At 43.1% G+C, this 19,852-nt stretch overlaps 1 protein-coding gene across 1 annotated transcript; it reads left to right on the forward strand.

The window, feature by feature from the left end:
- The first annotated feature begins 8,704 nt into the window (after positions 1-8,704).
- Positions 8,705-16,451, forward strand: LOC307039509 (interferon-induced GTP-binding protein Mx-like). Its single transcript, XM_079681627.1, has 12 exons — positions 8,705-9,095; positions 9,801-9,938; positions 10,073-10,227; positions 11,142-11,280; positions 13,272-13,470; positions 13,557-13,635; positions 13,729-13,851; positions 13,952-14,093; positions 14,470-14,628; positions 14,733-14,809; positions 14,885-15,130; positions 15,826-16,451. The coding sequence occupies exons 1-12, from the start codon at positions 8,909-8,911 to the stop codon at positions 16,096-16,098; spliced, it is 1,917 nt and encodes a 638-aa protein (XP_079537753.1). The 5' UTR covers positions 8,705-8,908; the 3' UTR covers positions 16,099-16,451.
- Positions 16,452-19,852: the final 3,401 nt, after the last annotated feature.

The following is a 19,852-nucleotide window of genomic DNA, read 5'->3' on the forward strand; positions in this document are numbered from 1 at the left end:
CCGTTCGATTATTAACAGACATAGGGCCTACACATTGTAAATCAAACTTCTCCTGACTTCCCACAATTAATGAGTATCCATATTAAACTATGTAATTTAGCTCCTCCTTGTGGTTTCAGATGAAATGGTGATTACAATGCCAGTTTAACAAAAAAAAATATCTTCATCAATAACTTATATTCTTGTGCATTTCCATACGTAGGCCTATGCAAATACAATATGTTGGTAAAATGGGTGAACAATGCGTGTCAGCTTTATTTAAAAATAGATATAAAAAAGGATTTTAAGACAAAAACCAAAAGAAATCATTTTAAAAGCAGTTCACTTCAATTATTTATACCAGGATCGTCATAGGTTAATTCTCTAGTTTGAGCAGGGGGGTATACTACGAAGCAGGATTTTCGTTTAGCAAGATAACTTCTCGGATTTCCGGTACTACGAAGCTGGTTCACTTTTTAGCGGGCTAGATCTCCATGGTGACTTATCCTGGAACCATAGACTGTATAGACTGGAACCTAGGTTGCGTTCCGATAATCCAAAAATCAGCTCCTAAATTCTAACCCTATCTCCTATTCCTTGACCTCTGAGTGAAACGTCACGGGGTTAAGGGATAGTGGATAGGATCATTCAAAAGGACTTAGGAGAAGAGACCGCGGTACTTTAGAGAATCCTAATGCACTTTCACTATCCAACGTATTTATGATGCGCCAGCGGACGTCATGAATGTGCGTCTGCTGCTGTGGGGAAACTATGGAAACTACAGTTTTCTATAGCGGACTACAACATGGATGTATAATAAGAAGGAGGGACTACTGTAAACTCATCTAGAGACTCTGCACCATGCTCTGATGCTGTTGTTTTATGCTTTATGAACGTGGACAAAAGAGAATATTCTTCATGACCAAAGTTGGAATTGAAATAAAAAAGGAAAGTGAAACTTATGCTCGTCACCCTCTCACTCCAGTCCACATTAATACAAATGATCCCAATAAGTATGATTGTATGAACTGTGAAAAGATCTTAAAATCAATACAAATGTATTTATTATAAACGTTAGTCCTTAACATCTATCACTGTGTATATCACCATTCAACCATCTTTTAAAAGTTGAACAAACTCCACACAGCTCATTAAAGACTGAAATGTTGACTTTATTTGATCATTTCAGTAAAAACGAACGTTCATATTTCTCTTTTTGATTATAATACTGATGAACGTTCAGAACAAAGCACTTTGTCAACTTACCACATACGTTTTAAAATGCTTAAATTAAGTTAATAAGCACCGTAACGTTCATGATATAATTTCTCGGTCATAATTGGTTGTTTCCGTGAACGGCCGACTGTTGAGTGACGGCAAATGCTGCGGCTGCAATGCATTGTGGGGCAGCATTTGCTCCTCTCCTTTCGTCAAGGGAGGTCCAGTGGTTCCTAAGCTAAAGGAGGTTATAAAGGAAGTTTGAAACCTCCTTTCCTTTCATTTGGAGAATTGGAACGGCACTTAACATGGCTGACACTGACGTACTTCCGGGTCATTTCACTTGGTTAGGAAGGTTCCTAAGCTAAATGGACTATTGGAACGCAACCCGAGTCTGTGCTCCGAAGCAGTGTTCCAGGATAAGGGATCAACTGTGTGGAGTTCTTCTTCTTCTTTGCTTGAATGGCGAATCGCTTCTACTTGGAGCATATATCGCCACCTACTGTTGATTTATTTAGTGTATAAACTGCCCGTATTGTTCATGTAGAACAGTGTTCACGTACATTAAGCCTGCACATTGATTTTATTTTTCATTGAATATAACCGTTTCAATAAGGATACATCTATTACAGGTTGAGGTAGAAACTATGGTGGAACAACTGATAACAACAGTGTGCAGAGTTTAAAGCGATCAAGGCATATTACAGGATAAAGGAAATACAGTTTAAACTGCCGTTCCAGTTCAAATCACCGACTGTGTGAACGTGAAAATGAATACAATATCACCTCCCATCTGCAGAGCAATCTGACTATTATAACTATTATTATACTATTATGTTAAGAAAGCTTAATTAAATATCTGCCACAACATAAGTAACCGGATCAAAGTAACATTACGTAGCCTACAGTCCGCGGCACTGTGAGTGCAGATGTCGATGTGTCCCATTATCATTCATATCACATCATATCACATGCATCATAATGTGTATCATATATTTCCTTATCTGAGTCAGCCGAGCCGTATCTGGCCGTGCAACACTCACAGTGTCACATACTGTATGCAGAAGTATTGTTTTAAGGAACACATTAAGTTGACGAAACACTCGAGTCAAATGTAGCCTAATTAAAGTCAGATCGTATCTTAGACGGGGCAGTGATATCATAATAATATCATAACTGTTAATGTACGCATTCAAACACGTTTTCTTTTACAAGCTGTATTCACCTTGCAGGTGCAGCTATGTTGCTTTTATCCTGGATAAAGTGTTTAAGTCATGGATGTTTAAAGTTTAACTTCTTCATATTTGTCTAATATTATAGTTGACTTTTCATTCATGAAGTATGACGCTGCGCTGTCAGTACGCTTCTCCATGTTTGTGATTGGTTGAATGCTCCAGATACCACCCCTTTTATGTGAACGCGCACCTATATCCAATCATGAATGTGACACTTGAGGTGACTCTAGTTAACCATAATTAACTTTTGGGTCACAGTTCCTACACGGACCTTGTTTAGTGTAACACCGGAGATTTAGGTTGCCAAGCTAGAGCTAGCAAGGCACTTTAACTTGACGCTCATCGCTTTGTACATGTCTGATATCACTGTTGTTTGATGGAAAATAAAGAGTGGAAATCCATCTTAAATACTCCGCCTCCGACTCCTTCTTACCGGCACTACACTGGTGACCCTGCATTTTTCTAGATAGTTTCCGAAAAAAAATTGAACATGGCTGAACGAGATGTTTTCGTTAAGCTGCCGGAGTTTTGCGAGCATGCCGCGGAGGCATGGTTTGCACACGTGGAGGCTCACTTCGCTTGCAAGCATCTCCACGACGAAGAGCTGAGATATTACCACGTGGTGGCTTCGCTGGGGGTTTCTACTTCAGCCAGCTTAGTGGGTTTCATCGCAGCACCCCCACGCCTCGACAAATACGAGGCTATCAAGGCTCTTCTCCTGAAGACATTTGGTTTATCGACGAGAGAAAGAGCCCGCCAAATTATGGACATTCAGGGCCTCGGAGATGGCAAGCCATCTCAGTTAATGGAGAAGATGCTAAGCCTGCTAGGAGGGGGAGATACCCAGATTTTGTTCATGGAGATGTTTCTTCAACACTTACCTCCCCGGGTCCAGACGGCATTGGCCAACACACCCATCACGGAGCCCCGCGCGCTGGCCGGAGAAGCGGACCGTTTCTTCCTGGCTACGCGACAGTCTGGTGCGGAGGCGTTGGCTGTGGCGCACAGTGGCCCTTCGGCGGGCAAGAAAGCATGGCGGAGGCCGGACACAGCGGCGCCGAGTCGGCGAAGGGATACCGGTGAGTGCTTCTACCATGCACGTTTCGGGACGATGGCAAACAGGTTCATCGCTCCATGCAGATATAAGCCTCCGGGAAACGGGGGTGCCGACGCTCAGTAGTGGCTCTGAGTGTCGGCGGCACGGGCAGGCTCCTTTTCGTCAAAGACAGTGTTTCAGGGAACCTGTTTCTGTGCAACACAGGTGCGCAGCGGAGTGTGGTTCCCGCGTCGAGAGAAGACATCACTCGAGGCGGGCACGGCCAACGGCTAACAACGGCTAACGGCGGACCCATTCGCACGTACGGATTATGGCTTATGTGTTTGTGCATCGGTGGACAGCGTTTCAGCTGGGAGTTTGTAACAGCGGACATTTCTTTTCCTCTTCTTGGGGCGGACTTTTTGTGTGCTCATGGGCTGTTGGTGGACATTAAAAATAAACGTTTAGTGGATGCCTTAACGTTTTCTTCTCTCGTGTGCACACTCGGCAGCGCAGCATACGACGGGCTGTCGGGCTCGCTGTCGGGGGAGGACATTTTTCTCAGACTTTTGGCCGAGTTTCCTGATCTGTCGCTGCCCACTTTCTCCGCGCTCACCACCAAACATGGCGTGGAGCACCACGTCACCACCGAGGGGCCTCCATTCTACGCCAGGGCCCGACGGTTGAACCCTTCTAAGCTAGCCGTAGCAAGGGCGGAATTCGCAACCATAGAACGCCTGGGCATCGTCCGCCGCTCCAACAGCCCTTGGGTCTCTCCTCTGCACGTCGTGCCCAAGCCGAACGGCGGTTTCCGCCCGTGCGGGGATTACCGCCGACTCAACGATGCCACTACACCTGACCGCTACCCGGTGCCGCACATACAGGACTTTTCAGCGCATCTGGGCGGCACAAAGGTTTTCTCCAAGGTGGACCTGGTGCGTGGATACCACCAGGTGCCCATGCACCCCCTGGACATTTCCAAAATGGCAGCAATAACGCCTTTTGGACTCTTTAAGTTCCTGCGGATGCCTTTTGGGCTCAAGAATGCCGCCCAGACGTTCCAACGTCTGATGGGTTCGGTGCTGCGGGACCTGCCGTTCGTGTTCGTGTACCTGGACGACATCCTCGTCGCCAGCGTTTCAGTGGAGGAGCACCTGTCTCATCTCCAGGCCCTGTTCACGCGGCTCAGCGAACATGGATTGATCATCAATCCTGCAAAGCCCCAGTTCGGGGTGTCTGACATTAACTTCCTCGGGCACCGCGTCACCAAGGACGGTGCAACACCCCTGCCGGCGAAGGTGGAGGCTGTTGCGGCTTTTCCTCGCCCGCTTACAGCCCGGTCGCTGCGTGAGTTCCTGGGGATGGTGACTTTCTACCACCGTTTCATCCCCCGGGCCGCCCACATCATGCGGCCATTGTATGAGGCTCTGAAAGGCAAGACCCCCGTTCAGGCGATCGACTGGACAGCAGAGGCGGAAGTCGCTTTCACTGAAGTTAAAACCGCGCTGGCTCAAGCGGCTTTGCTGGCACACCGTTCATCCACGGCTCCCATCTCCATCACAACGGATGCTTCGGACTACGCAGCCGGCGCGGTGCACGAACAGTGGCTGGACGGAGCTTGGCAAACGCTCGCCTTTTTCAGCAGGCAGCTGACGCCGAGGGAACGCAAGTACAGCGCTTTTGACCGGGAGCTCCTGGGTCTTTATTTGGCTGTGCGGCACTTCCGTTTTCTCTTGGAAGGCCGTGAGTTCACGGTGTTTGTAGACCACAAACCGCTCACCTTCGCCATGTCAAAGGTGGCGGAGCCTTGGTCGGCACGTCAGCAGCGGCAGCTCTCCTACATTTCGCAGTTTACCACAGACATTAAACACGTGGCTGGCAAGTCGAACTTGGTTGCCGATTGCCTCTCCAGGGTCATCATCGGAGCCGTCCAGCTGGGCCTGGATTATGCTCGTATGGCGGCGGACCAGGTCACCGACTCCGGCATCCAGAGTCTGAAGACGGAGAGCGCTGGGCTGCGCCTGGAGGACGTGGTGTTTGGCGACGCGGGCATCACCCTTCTGTGCGACGTTTCTACGGGCCTGTCACGACCGGTCGTCCCCGCCAACTGGAGGCGTCCTGTTTTCGGGGCGGTGCACGGCTTGTCTCACCCTGGCGTTAAACCTTCGGTGCGCTTGGTGGCCGTGAAGTTTGTCTGGCGTGGGCTGAAAAAGGATGTAAGAGCTTGGGCCGGGGGGTGCGTGGCTTGCCAACGCGCTAAGGTGCACCGCCACACGAAGGCCCCTTTGGAGCGGTTCCTAGTGCCAGAGAGGAGATTTGATCATGTTAACATCGACCTGGTAGGTCCGTTGCCCTCCTCTCAGGGTTTTTCCTACCTCCTCACCATGGTGGATAGGACGACCCGTTGGCCGGAGGCGGTTCCTCTTGTGTCGACTTCAGTCGCTGATGTGGCTAGGGCTTTTATTGCGACGTGGGTCTGTCGTTTTGGCACCCCGTCAGACATTTCCTCGGACAGGGGCTCACAGTTCACTTCAGGGCTCTGGGGCTCGGTTGCAGACAGTTTGGGGGTCAAACTGCACAGGACTACCGCTTACCACCCCCAGGCTAATGGCCTCTGCGAGCGCTTCCATCGCTCTATGAAGGCGGCACTCAAGGCCGGCCTTACGGACGGTAACTGGGTCGACAAGCTGCCCTGGGTGATGTTGGGCCTGAGGACCGCGCCTAAGGAGGATCTGCAGTGCTCCACGGCGGAGATGGCTTACGGTCAACCCCTGAGAGTCCCAGGGGAATTCCTACCCAAGGCAGCAGTTCCTTGGTCTCCTACGGCTCAACAGGTTTTCCTGCAAGATGCGGCCGAGGCTTTCGTTCCGGTTCTGACTTCTCAGCACGGCGCGCCGGGGTCTCAGGTGCCAGCAGAGCTATGCTCGGCTGGGCACGTTTTCATCCGCCACGACGCGCACAGGGGCCCTCTAAAGCCCCCTTATGATGGGCCTTTCCGGGTTTTGGAGCAGGGGGACAAGCACTTGGTGGTCGACATGGGTGACAAGGCGGAGACCGTCTCGGTGGACCGGGTGAAGGCTGCTCATTTGGACTTGGAACAGCCGGTGGTGTTGGCCCGTCCGCCACGACGGGGTCGACCCCCGTCTTCGATTCCCGCTACAGGTTCGAGTCCTGTGGTCCCGGTTCTCACTTTGCCGGGAACCGCACGTTCAGGAGTTGTTTTGCCTGCCCCCATACTCAGGAGTAGAGGAGGTCGGCGTGTTGTTCCTCCCCGCCGCACTGACTTTGTTTATCTGTGAATTCTGGGGGGGCTTGTGTGGTGACTCTAGTTAACCATAATTCACTTTTGGGTCACAGTTCCTACACGGACCTTGTTTAGTGTAACACCGGAGATTTAGGTTGCCAAGCTAGAGCTAGCAAGGCACTCTAACTTGACCCTCATCGCTGAGTACATGTCTGATATTACTATTGTTTGATGGAAAATAAAGAGTGGAAATCCATCTTAAATACTCCACCTCCGACTCCTTCTTACCGGCACTACACACTTTTATTTTGTAAGATAGCAAGGGGGGGGCATATTGTGATGACCAGGCCACCCTCAAACATCTTTCAGGGTATGGTTCTAGGACTGGTACCAATAAATGGAGCAAGTTTCATGTATGTGACACTTTTATTATGTAAGATAGCAAGGGGTGCATACAGGCCCGGCCCTCGGCATAGGCAGTATAGGCGAAGGCTAAAGGTCCAGATACACCGGCCCGAAATCGGCAGTAAATGGGAGTCGGGCCGAACATGAGTGTGGGCACGCTCTATTCGGAGTGGTGTGCGCCGCATCGTCGGGTCTTTTCTGCCGACCTGACGCCTCGGCGTCGGGAACACCACCGGAAGTCGGACAAAGGGATAACACTGATTGGCTGTTCAGCTAGCGAATCAGTGCATGAGAAGCGTTAACGGAAGTGAGGGAGGTAAACAAATGATTTCAAATGGAAGATGGAACACACACGGACGGCTATTTCACCTCATCGGTTTATAGAGCTCCTGTTCGTTCATGTTTTCAATGGACGAGAGTGAAAATGGAAAGAAAAACGCTAATTGTTGTTTGTTTATATCACGGAGTCTGTTCTTCTTCTCTGTCTTCCGGTTATTCCGGTTGTTGCCTCTTTTGAATGATGAATACACACTGCCGCCGCCTGCTGGTAAGGAGAGTTATTGCCACTCACGCATGCGCAGTTCATACGTGCTCGGCTCGGATTTGCGGTGTGTTCCAGTGCGCGAAGTCGGCAAATACGCAGGAGAGTCCGGCGACGCAACAGTCGGTGTCGGCATCGGCGACTTCTCAGGTGAGTGGCCGGTGTATCTGGGCCTTAAGGGCGCATCAACCCATAGGGGGCACCGAAAATTTGAAAGGGGAGTGATTTGTAAAATATCCATAAAGAAAAAGAAAATCTGCTTACAGTTCTGTTTCATATGGGTGTTGAGAGATGTATCCATAGATTTCCTAATGTTCCTCTCAAAGGGCATCAGATTGATGCTTTTAACTTCAATATAAAAAAAAAAGTATTCCCGGGGGTGCATGCCCCCGGACCTCCCTAGAGAAGGTGAGGTCCCCCCTCACTTAAATCATGTTCAAATGGATAGGATACTAAATAGAGTTGCACACATCTTGTGTCCATATCTTTCTGTTTTCTTATTCCACAACCGTGCATGTGCGAGTCATAGTGAGTGTCTGTATTTGGGGGGGGGGGGGGGGGGGGGGATTTTAACCCTAAAATCTTGCCTAGGGCAGCAAATTGGTCAGGGCCGGCCCTGGGTGCATAGCGTGGCAAAAAAAATGCTGACAAAGACTATGTAACATAAACATATATTTTGATTATTAGATGACAACTATGTAAAATTAAACAATACATTTTAAAGCACGTTTATACAGACAGGACGTAACAATAATAATAAAAAGAAAGATTAAAAAAAACAAAAACTGGAAAGGAAGTGACGAATGAATTTCGACACCAAATACGGAGCGAAAAGTTAAACCAGAATAATAAAGACTATATGAGCTACCACTAAACAACTCACAGTCTGAAAATGACCAATAATAAAAACCCTGAACGTTTACTTTTCGTTTTAAACATCGTTTTAAGGTGTAAACGTGTCATTTAGAAATGTGCGTTCCCGTGACAAGGTGTGCATTTCATGACGGAGGTGCATAAGTTGACACAACATTGGGCGTCAGCGAACCGGGCCGGTCCGCCCCTGCTGCTGGTACAAGATAGGAAAAGACTTGGGGAAGAAATGAAACTCGGGCCAAGAAACGAAACCTACCCTTTCATTGCACAGGCCACCCGGCAGCTCGCATCCGACACACTCAAATCTCAACATTCGACCTGCTGCTACTGCAGATAAAACCAAGAACTCTATTGACAGGATAGAATAAGTCATCATTATGAACACTCTGAACCAACAGTATGAGGAGAAGGTGCGTCCCTGCATCGACCTCATCGACTCTCTTCGCTCTCTGGGTGTAGAGAAGGACTTGGCTCTGCCTGCTATCGCCGTCATTGGAGACCAAAGCTCGGGGAAGAGCTCCGTGCTGGAGGCGCTGTCAGGGGTAGCTCTACCAAGAGGAAGTGGTAAGTTAAATAAATAAAAAACACTTTACTTCTGACTTAATAGATAGAAATAACTCATTCCAAACACATAGCCATACCTTAACATTAGCGGTGGATCAATTAAATGATTAATTGAAAACAAAAAGCATTGTGATAACAATTAGGTCCCCTATAATACTGTTTTTCATGAATATATTATAGGTCTCAGATATATACAAAACATGTGTTTCAAGTGTTTGGCTTGAAATACCAAACAGATAATGCATTATAGAATCCCATAATCCCCTCTGTTTCAGCCCTGTTTCAAAAGTGGCAGATACTCTGTCTGTTACTTTAGATGAAAATAAGGAGATATTTGGTTAAAATGAACACAATGGTGCTCTAGGAGGAGATTCAGGTGATAAGGTGGGCGGGTGTTACCTTGGTTGGTTATTGGTCTCTCACTATTACTACATTATATCTCAATAGCAAATTGTTATTTGCAGGGAACTTAATGATGATACTAATAATATACAAGTTATACCAGCTGAAAGGGAGAAAGTGTGGAGTTGAATGAATCTTGAGTTCCCTTTTATTCAAAGAGTTCCTTTTGACAAGATTAAATTATTAGAGATCCAACTATTTATTTGAAAGGATTTCTGCTGTGGGCGTCTTTTATCATTTCCCGAGAACTCCTGGATTTAACTTGTTCTTCCCTGTCTCTGTATTCACTTTATGTTAATTCAGGCATTGTGACAAGATGTCCTCTCGAACTGAAGATGAAGAGAAGGAAAGAAGGAGAGGGATGGTATGGGAAGATAAGCTACCAGGACTTTGAGGAAGAGCTAAAAGACCTTGCAGGTGTGGAGAAGAAGATTAGAGAAGGTACAGTATACACTGTTTTACTATCAATGTCACTATCCAAGCCAAGTGTTGATGAAGATTGAAGGCAGTTTTACTTTCAGTAATAATCACATCCATCCTTAGATATGATTATAAATCGTGTCTTCTCTCTCCAGCTCAGAATAAAATAGCCGGGCCCGGGTCTGAGATCAGTCATGAACTCATCAGTCTGGAGATCGCCTCTCCCGATGTTCCCGACCTGACGCTCATTGACCTGCCCGGCATCACCAGGGTGGCTGTAAAGGGACAAAAAGAAAACATTGAAAATCAGGTATGCTAGACCATACTTTGGTCCAGAGACGACTATGGTACTCAAAGATTAATCCTCAAATGACTTTGGTGTTCCAAGAGTGCTCTGGTGCCATAAACACTTAACAGGTTACATGTCCAAAACACATCCGCTCATGGCAGAAGACCCCAGAAGTGGAAGCATTTTCTCCCATGTTATTTGTTGTGGACAACTCAAATGACGTACCACTCATCACAATGTTGTTTACATCTGGGCAAATTGGCTTCATTAGAATGATCTTCTATCGTAGAAATACACACTAATACAATTGATTTAACAAGTTGTAACCTAACTTCAACACATACATAGTGAACAAATATAATATTGGCTCATTAAATAAATAAATATTACGGATGTTGTTAAGGTAGAAACATGTTTACAGTCAATTTAAATGAAAATGGTATTGCTTCCTCACAATGAGGTGATACTACAGTGGTTGGCCGGTTTTTGTCATTTGTAACCTGTAGCCATACAAGTTGGCCAAATAAGTAATGCTGGGTGGGGAGTGGGACATTACTGTAGGTAATAAGATATTTATCCGGATCAGTTGAATCAAAGGATTCAAAGGCTATGGCATAGTTTTTTACAATAAAAATTTGCTTTCCCCTTTCACCACTGGGTATAAAGGTCCTCCACGAATGGCAGTTCCTTCCTGGTTATGTACTGCACCTTTCACATGTAAAGTCTTACAATTAAAGGGGTGCAACTGCCATACCAGGATGTGATGCAGCTGGTCAGGATACTCTTGATGGCCTGTAGAAGTTGCAGGGTATCCTGCAGTCCATGTTTAACTTCCACAACATTTGGAGGAGGAAAAGCCGCTCTTTAGCTGTCTTGGGATGGTTCTCACTGATTTGAACGATTATACTTCATATGATATGAATTCATACTTTCAGATAAAGAGCCTGATCCAGAATTTCATCACAAAACAAGAAACCATCAGCTTGGTGGTTGTCCCTTGCAATGTGGACATAGCAACCACAGAAGCTTTGAAGATGGCCCAGGAGGTGGATCCTGAAGGAGAGAGGACTCTGGGTAATATATAGCTTGGATTATTAAGAATGATTTGGATTATTTTGAACGAATGTGTAGGTTATTGTAGGTTAAAATACACTGAACAAAAATATAATTAAAACACTTTTGTTTTTGCTCCCATTTTTCATGAGATGAACTCAAAGATCTAAAACATTTTCTATAGACACAAAATAACCATTTCTCTCAAATATTGTTCACAAATCTGAAAAAATCTGTGATAGTGAGCACTTCTCCTTTTTCGAGATAATCAATCCCACCTCACAGGTGTGGCATATCAAGATGCTGATTAGACAGCATGATTATTGCACAGGTGTGCCTTAGGCTGGCCACAATAAAAGGTCACTCTGAAACGTGCAGTTTTGCTTTATTGGGGGGGTCTGGGGGGGTCCGAAAACCCTAGGGTTAAACCCTAACCCTAACATGTCACCCATTGAGCATGTTTGGGATGCTCTGGATCGGCGTATACGACAGCGTGTTCCAGTTCCTGCCAATATCCAGCAACTTCGCACAGCCATTGAAGAGGAGTGGACCAACATTCCACAGATCACAATCAACAACCTGATCAGCTCTATGCGAAGGAGATGGGTGACATGTTAGGGTTAGGGTTAGGGTTTAACCCTAGGGTTTTCGGACCCCCCCAGACCCCCCCAATAAAGCAAAACTGCACGTTTCAGAGTGGCCTTTTATTGTGGCCAGCCTAAGGCACACCTGTGCCTGCAGTTTGCTTTTCAAACTGGAACAAAAAAGCAGTGGAGAGGTAACGGGGCAGAAGCCCTCCTTTTTTACGCAGCGGTCCAGACATAGACATCAAACGGCAACACATATCCAGTGTGCAGTTCCTTTGGCATTAGGGCAGGGATATCTAGATACTTTCCAAGGTTTAACATAATGAATTGTGCTACTTTTAAAGCAAGCAACGATGTTTTCAAATCTGTAATCAAAGAGGTCCGCAAAAACGCTATCGACCAATCAGATTGCCTGATTTGACTTGTCAGTTTTATAAATATATTTAAATTTCTTACGTTGCGAAACAAACTTACAAAGCATAAGGTGGAAACATTTAAGATTAACTTTGACCTCCGGGGGGTCTTACTATGGAGGAGTGGATTGAGCAGCGCCTATCTCCAGAAAAAAAAGCACCTAAACGACGATATGCAGAGCTACGTGAAGAGCAGGTAGACCAACTGGAAAAGTACCACCATTCAAAAGCTTTCTGATGCGGGTCTTGAAACAAAGCAGAGAAATGATGACCGTTAGTGGCCACAGGTGCGAAATCTCTCTCCAGAGCTACTGGAAGCCGAATCTCGGGGACCGGAGAAAGTGGAGCAATATTCTCGCCACACCAAGCAACAACCTAGCCCTAGAACAACCTCAACCTATACAAGTGACCACGTAAGCCATTCTACTGATGCTGGACAGTTTTTCAGTGGCTGCACAATAAACGGCAACATACAAATTAATGTAAATAAATAGCCAAATAATGGATCAACGCTCTCTGTCTAATATGTTCGCTAGCTGTTAGTGTTGTTGCATAGCAACCACCTCGCATGTTTCGTGCAGAAGACAACGGAGGGACTATTTTAGTTTGAACATCATTATTTTAATAAAAACTATTTAAATTAGAGTGTGTATCTTTCTTTCATATTGCCACACTTCGCGTCGGGCTGAACCACGCCCCTTAGCTGTAATATAATGAGCATATACCACTTAAGAATATAATGGAGCTGTGTTAGTGGTCTTATATTCAGTGTAAACAGATTCAAGTTGTACATTTGAGGAAAGAAAATCAGATTGCAACGTATCTTGGATCAAGTAATACTGTACATTGCAGACATAAGTTCCACAGTTTGTAGAGTAATGAGTTTGAACCGACCTTAATTGACCAATGAGGATGAGGTTTATTGACTAAACCGAGTTGTACTCTTTTTCACTCAAAACCTTTCATGTACTTTTTTAGGTCTAAGTGGACTCTCCCTCTCTTTCTCTTTTAGGCATCATGACCAAGCCTGACCTGGTGGACAAAGGCACTGAGGATTCAGTGGTTCAAATTGTCCATAATGAGGTTTTCCCCCTGAAGAAAGGCTACATGATCGTCAAGTGCCGGGGTCAGAAGGAGATCAAAGACAAAGTGTCTCTTACTGAGGCGCTAGAAAGAGAAGAAGCCTTCTTCAGCGAACATGCCTATTTCAAGTAAGCTAATTCTTTTACAGGTAATAATAACAATGATTAGCGGTTTCACTGGTTGTCTAATAAGAAGGGTTTAACTTTTGCTGTAGGACTCTCTACGATGAAGGCCATGCCACTGTTCCTAAACTGGCGGAGAAACTCACTCTTGAGCTGGTGCATCATATCAAGGTAACTAGTTTTATGTCCCTCACCTTTATGGTTAGCTACAGATTGCTTTGCCCTTTTCAGATGTCACTGTTCTTAACCACGTGTGATTTGTAGAGATCTCTGCCTCGACTGGAAGAACAGATAGAGAAGAAACTAAAGACTACTCAGGCAAATCTGGACAAATGTGGCCATGGACCCCCACCAGACGCAACGGAGAGAATTGGTTATCTAATTGATGTGAGTTTAGCAGCTGACAGTTTTCACACTCATATTCTAGATATAGTTAATAAAGCTTAATAACTATCCTTCTTTTATATCTAAACTTGTCATATTTCAGAGAGTGACAGCATTTACACAGGATGCCATCAGTCTCACCACAGGGGAGGAACTAGAATTTGGAGGCAGGCCAAACATCTTTTCCATTCTCAGGAAAGAGTTTGCTGCATGGAAAGTTGTCATCGAGGACTCTGGAGTAAGCTGTAAGTGCCTTATCAAGTTGTTCAGTATTACACTTGTAATGTTCTCCATATTCTAAACCTTTTGATAATTTAAAGTTAAAGATTTATTTTTACTTTTATAATATTTTCAAAATAGCTTGAACAAATAGTTCTATATTTGCTCCTTTTTTACAACGTACTTCCCCTGACTACATTTATGTATGCAGTATACACCAAAGCAAATTCCTTGTGTAAACCTGCATGGCAATAAACCTCTTCCTGATTCTACAAAGCTGCTAATTAATATATTTTAATTAAATCATTAAGCAAGATAATAAAACTCCTTCTCACTTTATGAAGAGACTTATCAAGTGTAATTATGTCTACATTTTCTTTCACGTATTCATCTGTATTGCAGTCCACTGGAACATTGAGAAGGAGGTGAATCAGTATGAACGAAAGTACCGTGGAAGAGAGTTGCCGGGCTTCATCAGCTACAAGACGTTTGAGGGCATGGTCAAAGAGCAGATCAAACAGCTGGAAGGGCCTGCTGTGCTGAAACTCAAGGGAGTAACAGGCATGTCTTATCATGATCCTACAATTATTGCAGACCATCTGAAAATGTGAGACCTTTGAGTTATTTTAAATTGATCTTGTATTGTCTGGATTTAAAAAAATCAGAACTTGTGAAGAAGGAGCTGTTAGAGTTGGCGCAGAGCAGCCTCGTTGGACTTCCCAACCTCATCAGAACAGCCCAGGTATCAAATGAATTGCAACATTTGCTACTGTACTGTATTGTTGAATGTTAACTGACAAATGTGCATGTCCTTCAGATGAAGATCGAAGCCATCACAAAGGAGAAGGAGGCTGCTGCAGAGTCCATGCTGAGGACTCAGTTTAAGATGGAGATGATTGTTTACACCCAGGACAGCACATACGGCAAGAAGTTAGGGAAGAGGAAGAGGGAAGAAGAACAGCCTGCTGTAGCATCCTTTGGTGTACAAACGTTCGCCGTAAACAGCAGTAACAGTGGGGCCACCCTGAAAGAGATGGTCAAACACCTTAAATCCTATTACCAAGTAAGTTATATCCAGTGTTGAGAAGTACTCAGATCCTTTACTTAAGTAAAAGAACAAAAGTAGTAGCATCAAAATATACTTAAAGTGCAAAAAGTAAAAGTACTCATACTGCACAATGTCCCATTTCAGAGTAATATAAAGAAGTTTTACCAGCTAAGTACTTCAAGTATCAAAATTAAAACGTGTTGTTGCAGGTTCCTTTCGACATTATTATATTATTTTGTTTACTATATTATCCTGTTTTTATACATGTGAGAGCAATATAGAATTGTAGTTGGTCAATGTGGAGTAATTCAGATGTGTGTAATACTGTGTAGATTAGTAGTACAGTACTGCATTTTACCATATCAGCATATTATGTCTACGAGTGTTAAAATAAATGTATTGGAGTAAAAAGCTCAATATTTGCCTCTGAAATGTAGCAGTGTAGAAGAATAAAGTCGCATTAAGTAGAGTACAAATATCTCTAAATTTAAATGTACTAGTTACTTTTCACCACTGGTGTTATCTACATGCAGTACTTTTTATTGTTCTGCCTCGCAAATGTAATACATCAAATATTGCACCTATAAAGATGGAAAGGAAAACAGCATGAATCTGTACCCCCCAATTCCATGCACACTTTTTTGTTAATTGTTTTGAAGATGGCTTTTAAACATTGTGTTATATCTACTTGTTTCTTCTCCAAACTAAAGATTGCTGGCCAGCGTTTGGCTGACCAGATCCCGCTGGTGATCCGCTACCATGTGATGCAGGAGTCTGCCCTCCAGCTGCGCAGGGAGATGCTGCAAATGCCTCAGGACAAGGAGAAAACCGAGTGCTTGCTTCAAGAGGACTTTTCAATGGAAACAAAGAGAAGACAACTTCAGAAAAGCCTCAAGCGCATGTCAGGGGCCCGTGTTCTGTTGAATGACTTCAGCATGAACATATACAACTTCAACACAACCCAAGTAAACCACAAACCTTAAAATCAGATTCCTGATAAAAGGATGTTGGGTTTTCACATTCATCACATTGGTTTTCAGATTTGTGATATTATTAGTCACTTAAGCTAGAAAAGCCAGTAAAATAAAGAGTGGCTATTGATAAGTGATACGATTTTATATTCTTATTCATTATTTGCCTTTTAACACATTTTGTTCATAAATATTCTGACTTGTTATTCTTATTCATATTATAGATCACTTCCATGTTTACTCTTATGTTCTTATTGAACTTCTGTGAACTCTTATCTGTTCTGTCCTTTGTTTCTCTCTTAATCTGTTGCAGCTTTAACACCTGAATTTCCCTACAGGCACCAATAAAGGTCTATTTTATCTTGTCCTATTTTCATTCAACTTTCTTATTGCCTGAATGTCATGCCACAGATACTAGTCTACATAAGGTCCAAAAATATGAAAATAACTGGCGTGTTTGTTCTAGTGATCTTTTTCTTTTGTAGTAGTACAACTGCATGAAATCGCTTCACTGACATTGCTGTATGTCAAGGAAAGAACAGTTATCATTTATAATATTACAAATAATGTCTCATTGGACTGAAGTGCTTATCTACATGATAAGCACAATACACACCAACTGTCAATTATTGTTTATATCTTTATCAAACAAGAACAATGCATACAAATATGTTCATCTCAATTAGAGAAGAGATGATTTATGCCAGATTTAGCTATTAGCTCATTTCCATTTGCAGACATAAAACATGACATAATCTCTATTACACTATCAATTATACAGACGGATCAGATACAGACAACTATAATGTAAATACCAGCATGTGTCAGTACAGTTCTTCCTGTTTGTCTAAAAGTCTTCTTATCAGGGCTCTATAAATAGAGAACTATGGCAGATATGTAATATTTAATGCAGCCGAACCGTGTATTACAATGCCGTTATGTGATGACTTTCAAAGAGAAAAGCAAGCACACTCGGAATAAAGTATTATTTTATTTTTAAAAAACGTTTTCAGATTTCACATCACATAAACACCAAATTTCTCCACTGGTTAACAATACCGTGTAACTGTCACGTTTGAAAGGATGAAATCGTGAGATTTTCCAGCATGGTAAATCGTCACATGTTCACGTCTTGCCGTGATACCGGGTTGGCTTTAACACCATGAATTTCCCTATGGGCACCAATAAAGGTCTATTTTAACCTGTCTTATTTTCATTCAACTTTCTTATTGCCTGAATGTCATGCCACAGATACTAGTCTACATAAGGTCCAAAAATATGAAAATAACTGGCATGTTTGTGATAGTGATCTTTTTATTTTGTAGTACAACTGCATGAAATCGCTTCACTGACATTGCTGTATGTCATAAAGAAAATAACAGTTGTCATTTATAATATTACAAATAATGTCTTATTTAGACTGAAGTATCACCAGAAGCCCAGAGGGTCCAACAGGAGGGGATCAAAACATTTCTTGCACAAAATCTTAATTCAATGAAAATGGTCAATTTATTATACAAACATATGATCCGATATCTTCCACTCACACCTTATAGTGAAACCTGACAAGTTAATAGAACTCAAACGTTTTTTTGAAACTGATTACATCGAAATGATTGAGTACCTTAACTTAAATGTTTTACAGTTTTTCTCGATCGCTAACACACTAAAATTCTACATAAAGCACAATTATTTTAACTGACACTCAAAGAGCAAAACATCGGCTCAAATCTCCAAAACTCTAAACACGTTTTCAGCTTTTCACAAGATTTAGAAATCAACATGGCACTTTTTGCAAACCACTGCACACGTTTCTCCACGTAAGACACAGGAATCTGACATAAAGTCACGTGTTAGCTGGTTTAAAACACTGATATTCAAAATGCCTCACACATGGACCAATGATCAAGAAACACGTTCCACCTGACCAAACACCTGATAGCATAATTGTTGGCTCATCAATCAGGATGTTAGCACTATAAAAAGACCACAAGTGAGTACTTTCTTACAGCAACAATGGAAGCCAACATGGAAGCAAGAGGAAGAGGAAGAGGAAGAGGAAGAGCTGGGCTGGAGGGAGAGGACGTGGACAAAGAAGAATATACTCTCTAATGAAATGAAATGTTATCAACCATGGTTTGACGATGAGAGAGGCTGGACAGAGGGTTCAGCCTATAGCCGATTTACTGTTGCCTCTGTAATCCGGACACTTAGACTTGAGAACAGGTTAGTTATCAGTTTTTAGCTCTGCATAATTCATATATCAGTGCTTATATCTGTTGTGTGAAACGTATTTACTTCATTACTGTAATTGAATTGTTGGCATGTTGCATACTATAACTGTACAAAAATCCTGCACATTAGATTGTCGTAAACTTGCTTTTATGCAACACAGACACTGACCGACCACTATATCTTTGTTGTTTACCTGAAGGACTGAGAAACAAAGAGCTGGTGGAAGGCTGAGGATGTTCAATGAGGCACAGGAAGCAGCAGCTACAAACTGGGTTTTGGCAAACAATCACACATAGTAACTATGTGCTGAGATGCATGTTGCACAATGTGATTTTTGAATAAAATGTGATTTGTTTTCAACAACTCATTTGTATTTCTTCATTTACTGTATTTCTGTAAACTCAAGCAATCTTTCTCTGCAGAAACCTCTATGTAAAGAGCATAGCCCATAACAGATGAAAGTGCTTTAGATGATGCTCAGCAGTGTGTAGCTGGGTGGTCAAACAATCCAGTATTATGAATGAAGTGTGTTATATTTGGTGCTAAAGTTGGCATTTGGTAAGTGTTTATGTACTTTTGAGTGCAGTTCTTCACTTAGCAGGAGAAATTAGGTGTTTTGCACTTTGGGTGTGTTGTTTTGTGAATTGTGTTTAGTGTTCTGAGAAACGGAGCAATTAAAAAAAAAATGTGTGTTGGCAATCGAGAAAAACTGTAAGTTACAGTATAACCTTATCTATTGAGTTATATTTACTAGTATTTTTTAAGTGACACAAACATATAGTTTTAAGTTAAAGAAACATGGATATATTAAGTTATTTAAACTAATACAATTGTTTAACACTGTACATATAAAGATCAAGTATCTTTATAGTTTTTCTCGATTGCTAACACACATTTTTTTTTAAATTGCTCAGTTTGTCAGAACACTAAACACAATTCACAAAACCCCACACCCAAAGTGCAAAACACCTAATTTCTCCTGCTAAATGAAGAACTGCATTCAAAACTACATAAACACTTACCAAATGCAGACGTTTGCACCAAATATAACACACTTCATTCATAATACTGGATTGTTTGACCACCCAGCTACACACTGCTGAGCATAATCTAAAGCACTTTCATCTGTTATGGGCTATGCTCTGTACATAGAGGTTTCTGCAGAGAAAGATTGCTTGAGTATACAGAAATACAGTAAATGAAGAAATACAAATGACTTGTTGAAAAAAATCATATTTTCAAAAATAACATTGTGCAACATGCATCTCAGCACATAGTTACTATGCTTCGGATCTCTCTAAGTGTGATGCATTGCCAAAACCCAGTTTGTAACTGCTGCTTCCTGTGCCTCATTGAACATCCTCAGCCTTCCACCTGCACCTCTTTGTTTCTCTGTCCTTCAGATAAACAACAAAGATATAGTGGTTGGTCAGTGTCTGTGTTGCATAAAAGTAAGTTTACCACAGTACATTGTGCAGGATTTGTGTACAGTTATAGTATGCAACATGCCAACAATTCAATTACAGTAATG

The sequence above is a fragment of the Notothenia rossii genome (genome assembly GCF_949606895.1).
Source record: "Notothenia rossii genome assembly, chromosome: 5".
Lineage (NCBI taxonomy): Eukaryota > Metazoa > Chordata > Actinopteri > Perciformes > Nototheniidae > Notothenia > Notothenia rossii.

Excerpts from the sequence above, each read along its gene's own strand:
- LOC307039509 (XM_079681627.1), top strand. The coding sequence starts at position 8,909 with ATGAACACTCTGAACCAACAGTATGAGGAGAAGGTGCGTCCCTGCATC. Across the intron at positions 9,939-10,072 it reads GGAGAAGAAGATTAGAGAAG|CTCAGAATAAAATAGCCGGG; the intron begins GTACAGTATACA and ends TTCTCTCTCCAG. Across the intron at positions 13,471-13,556 it reads AGCGAACATGCCTATTTCAA|GACTCTCTACGATGAAGGCC; the intron begins GTAAGCTAATTC and ends CTTTTGCTGTAG.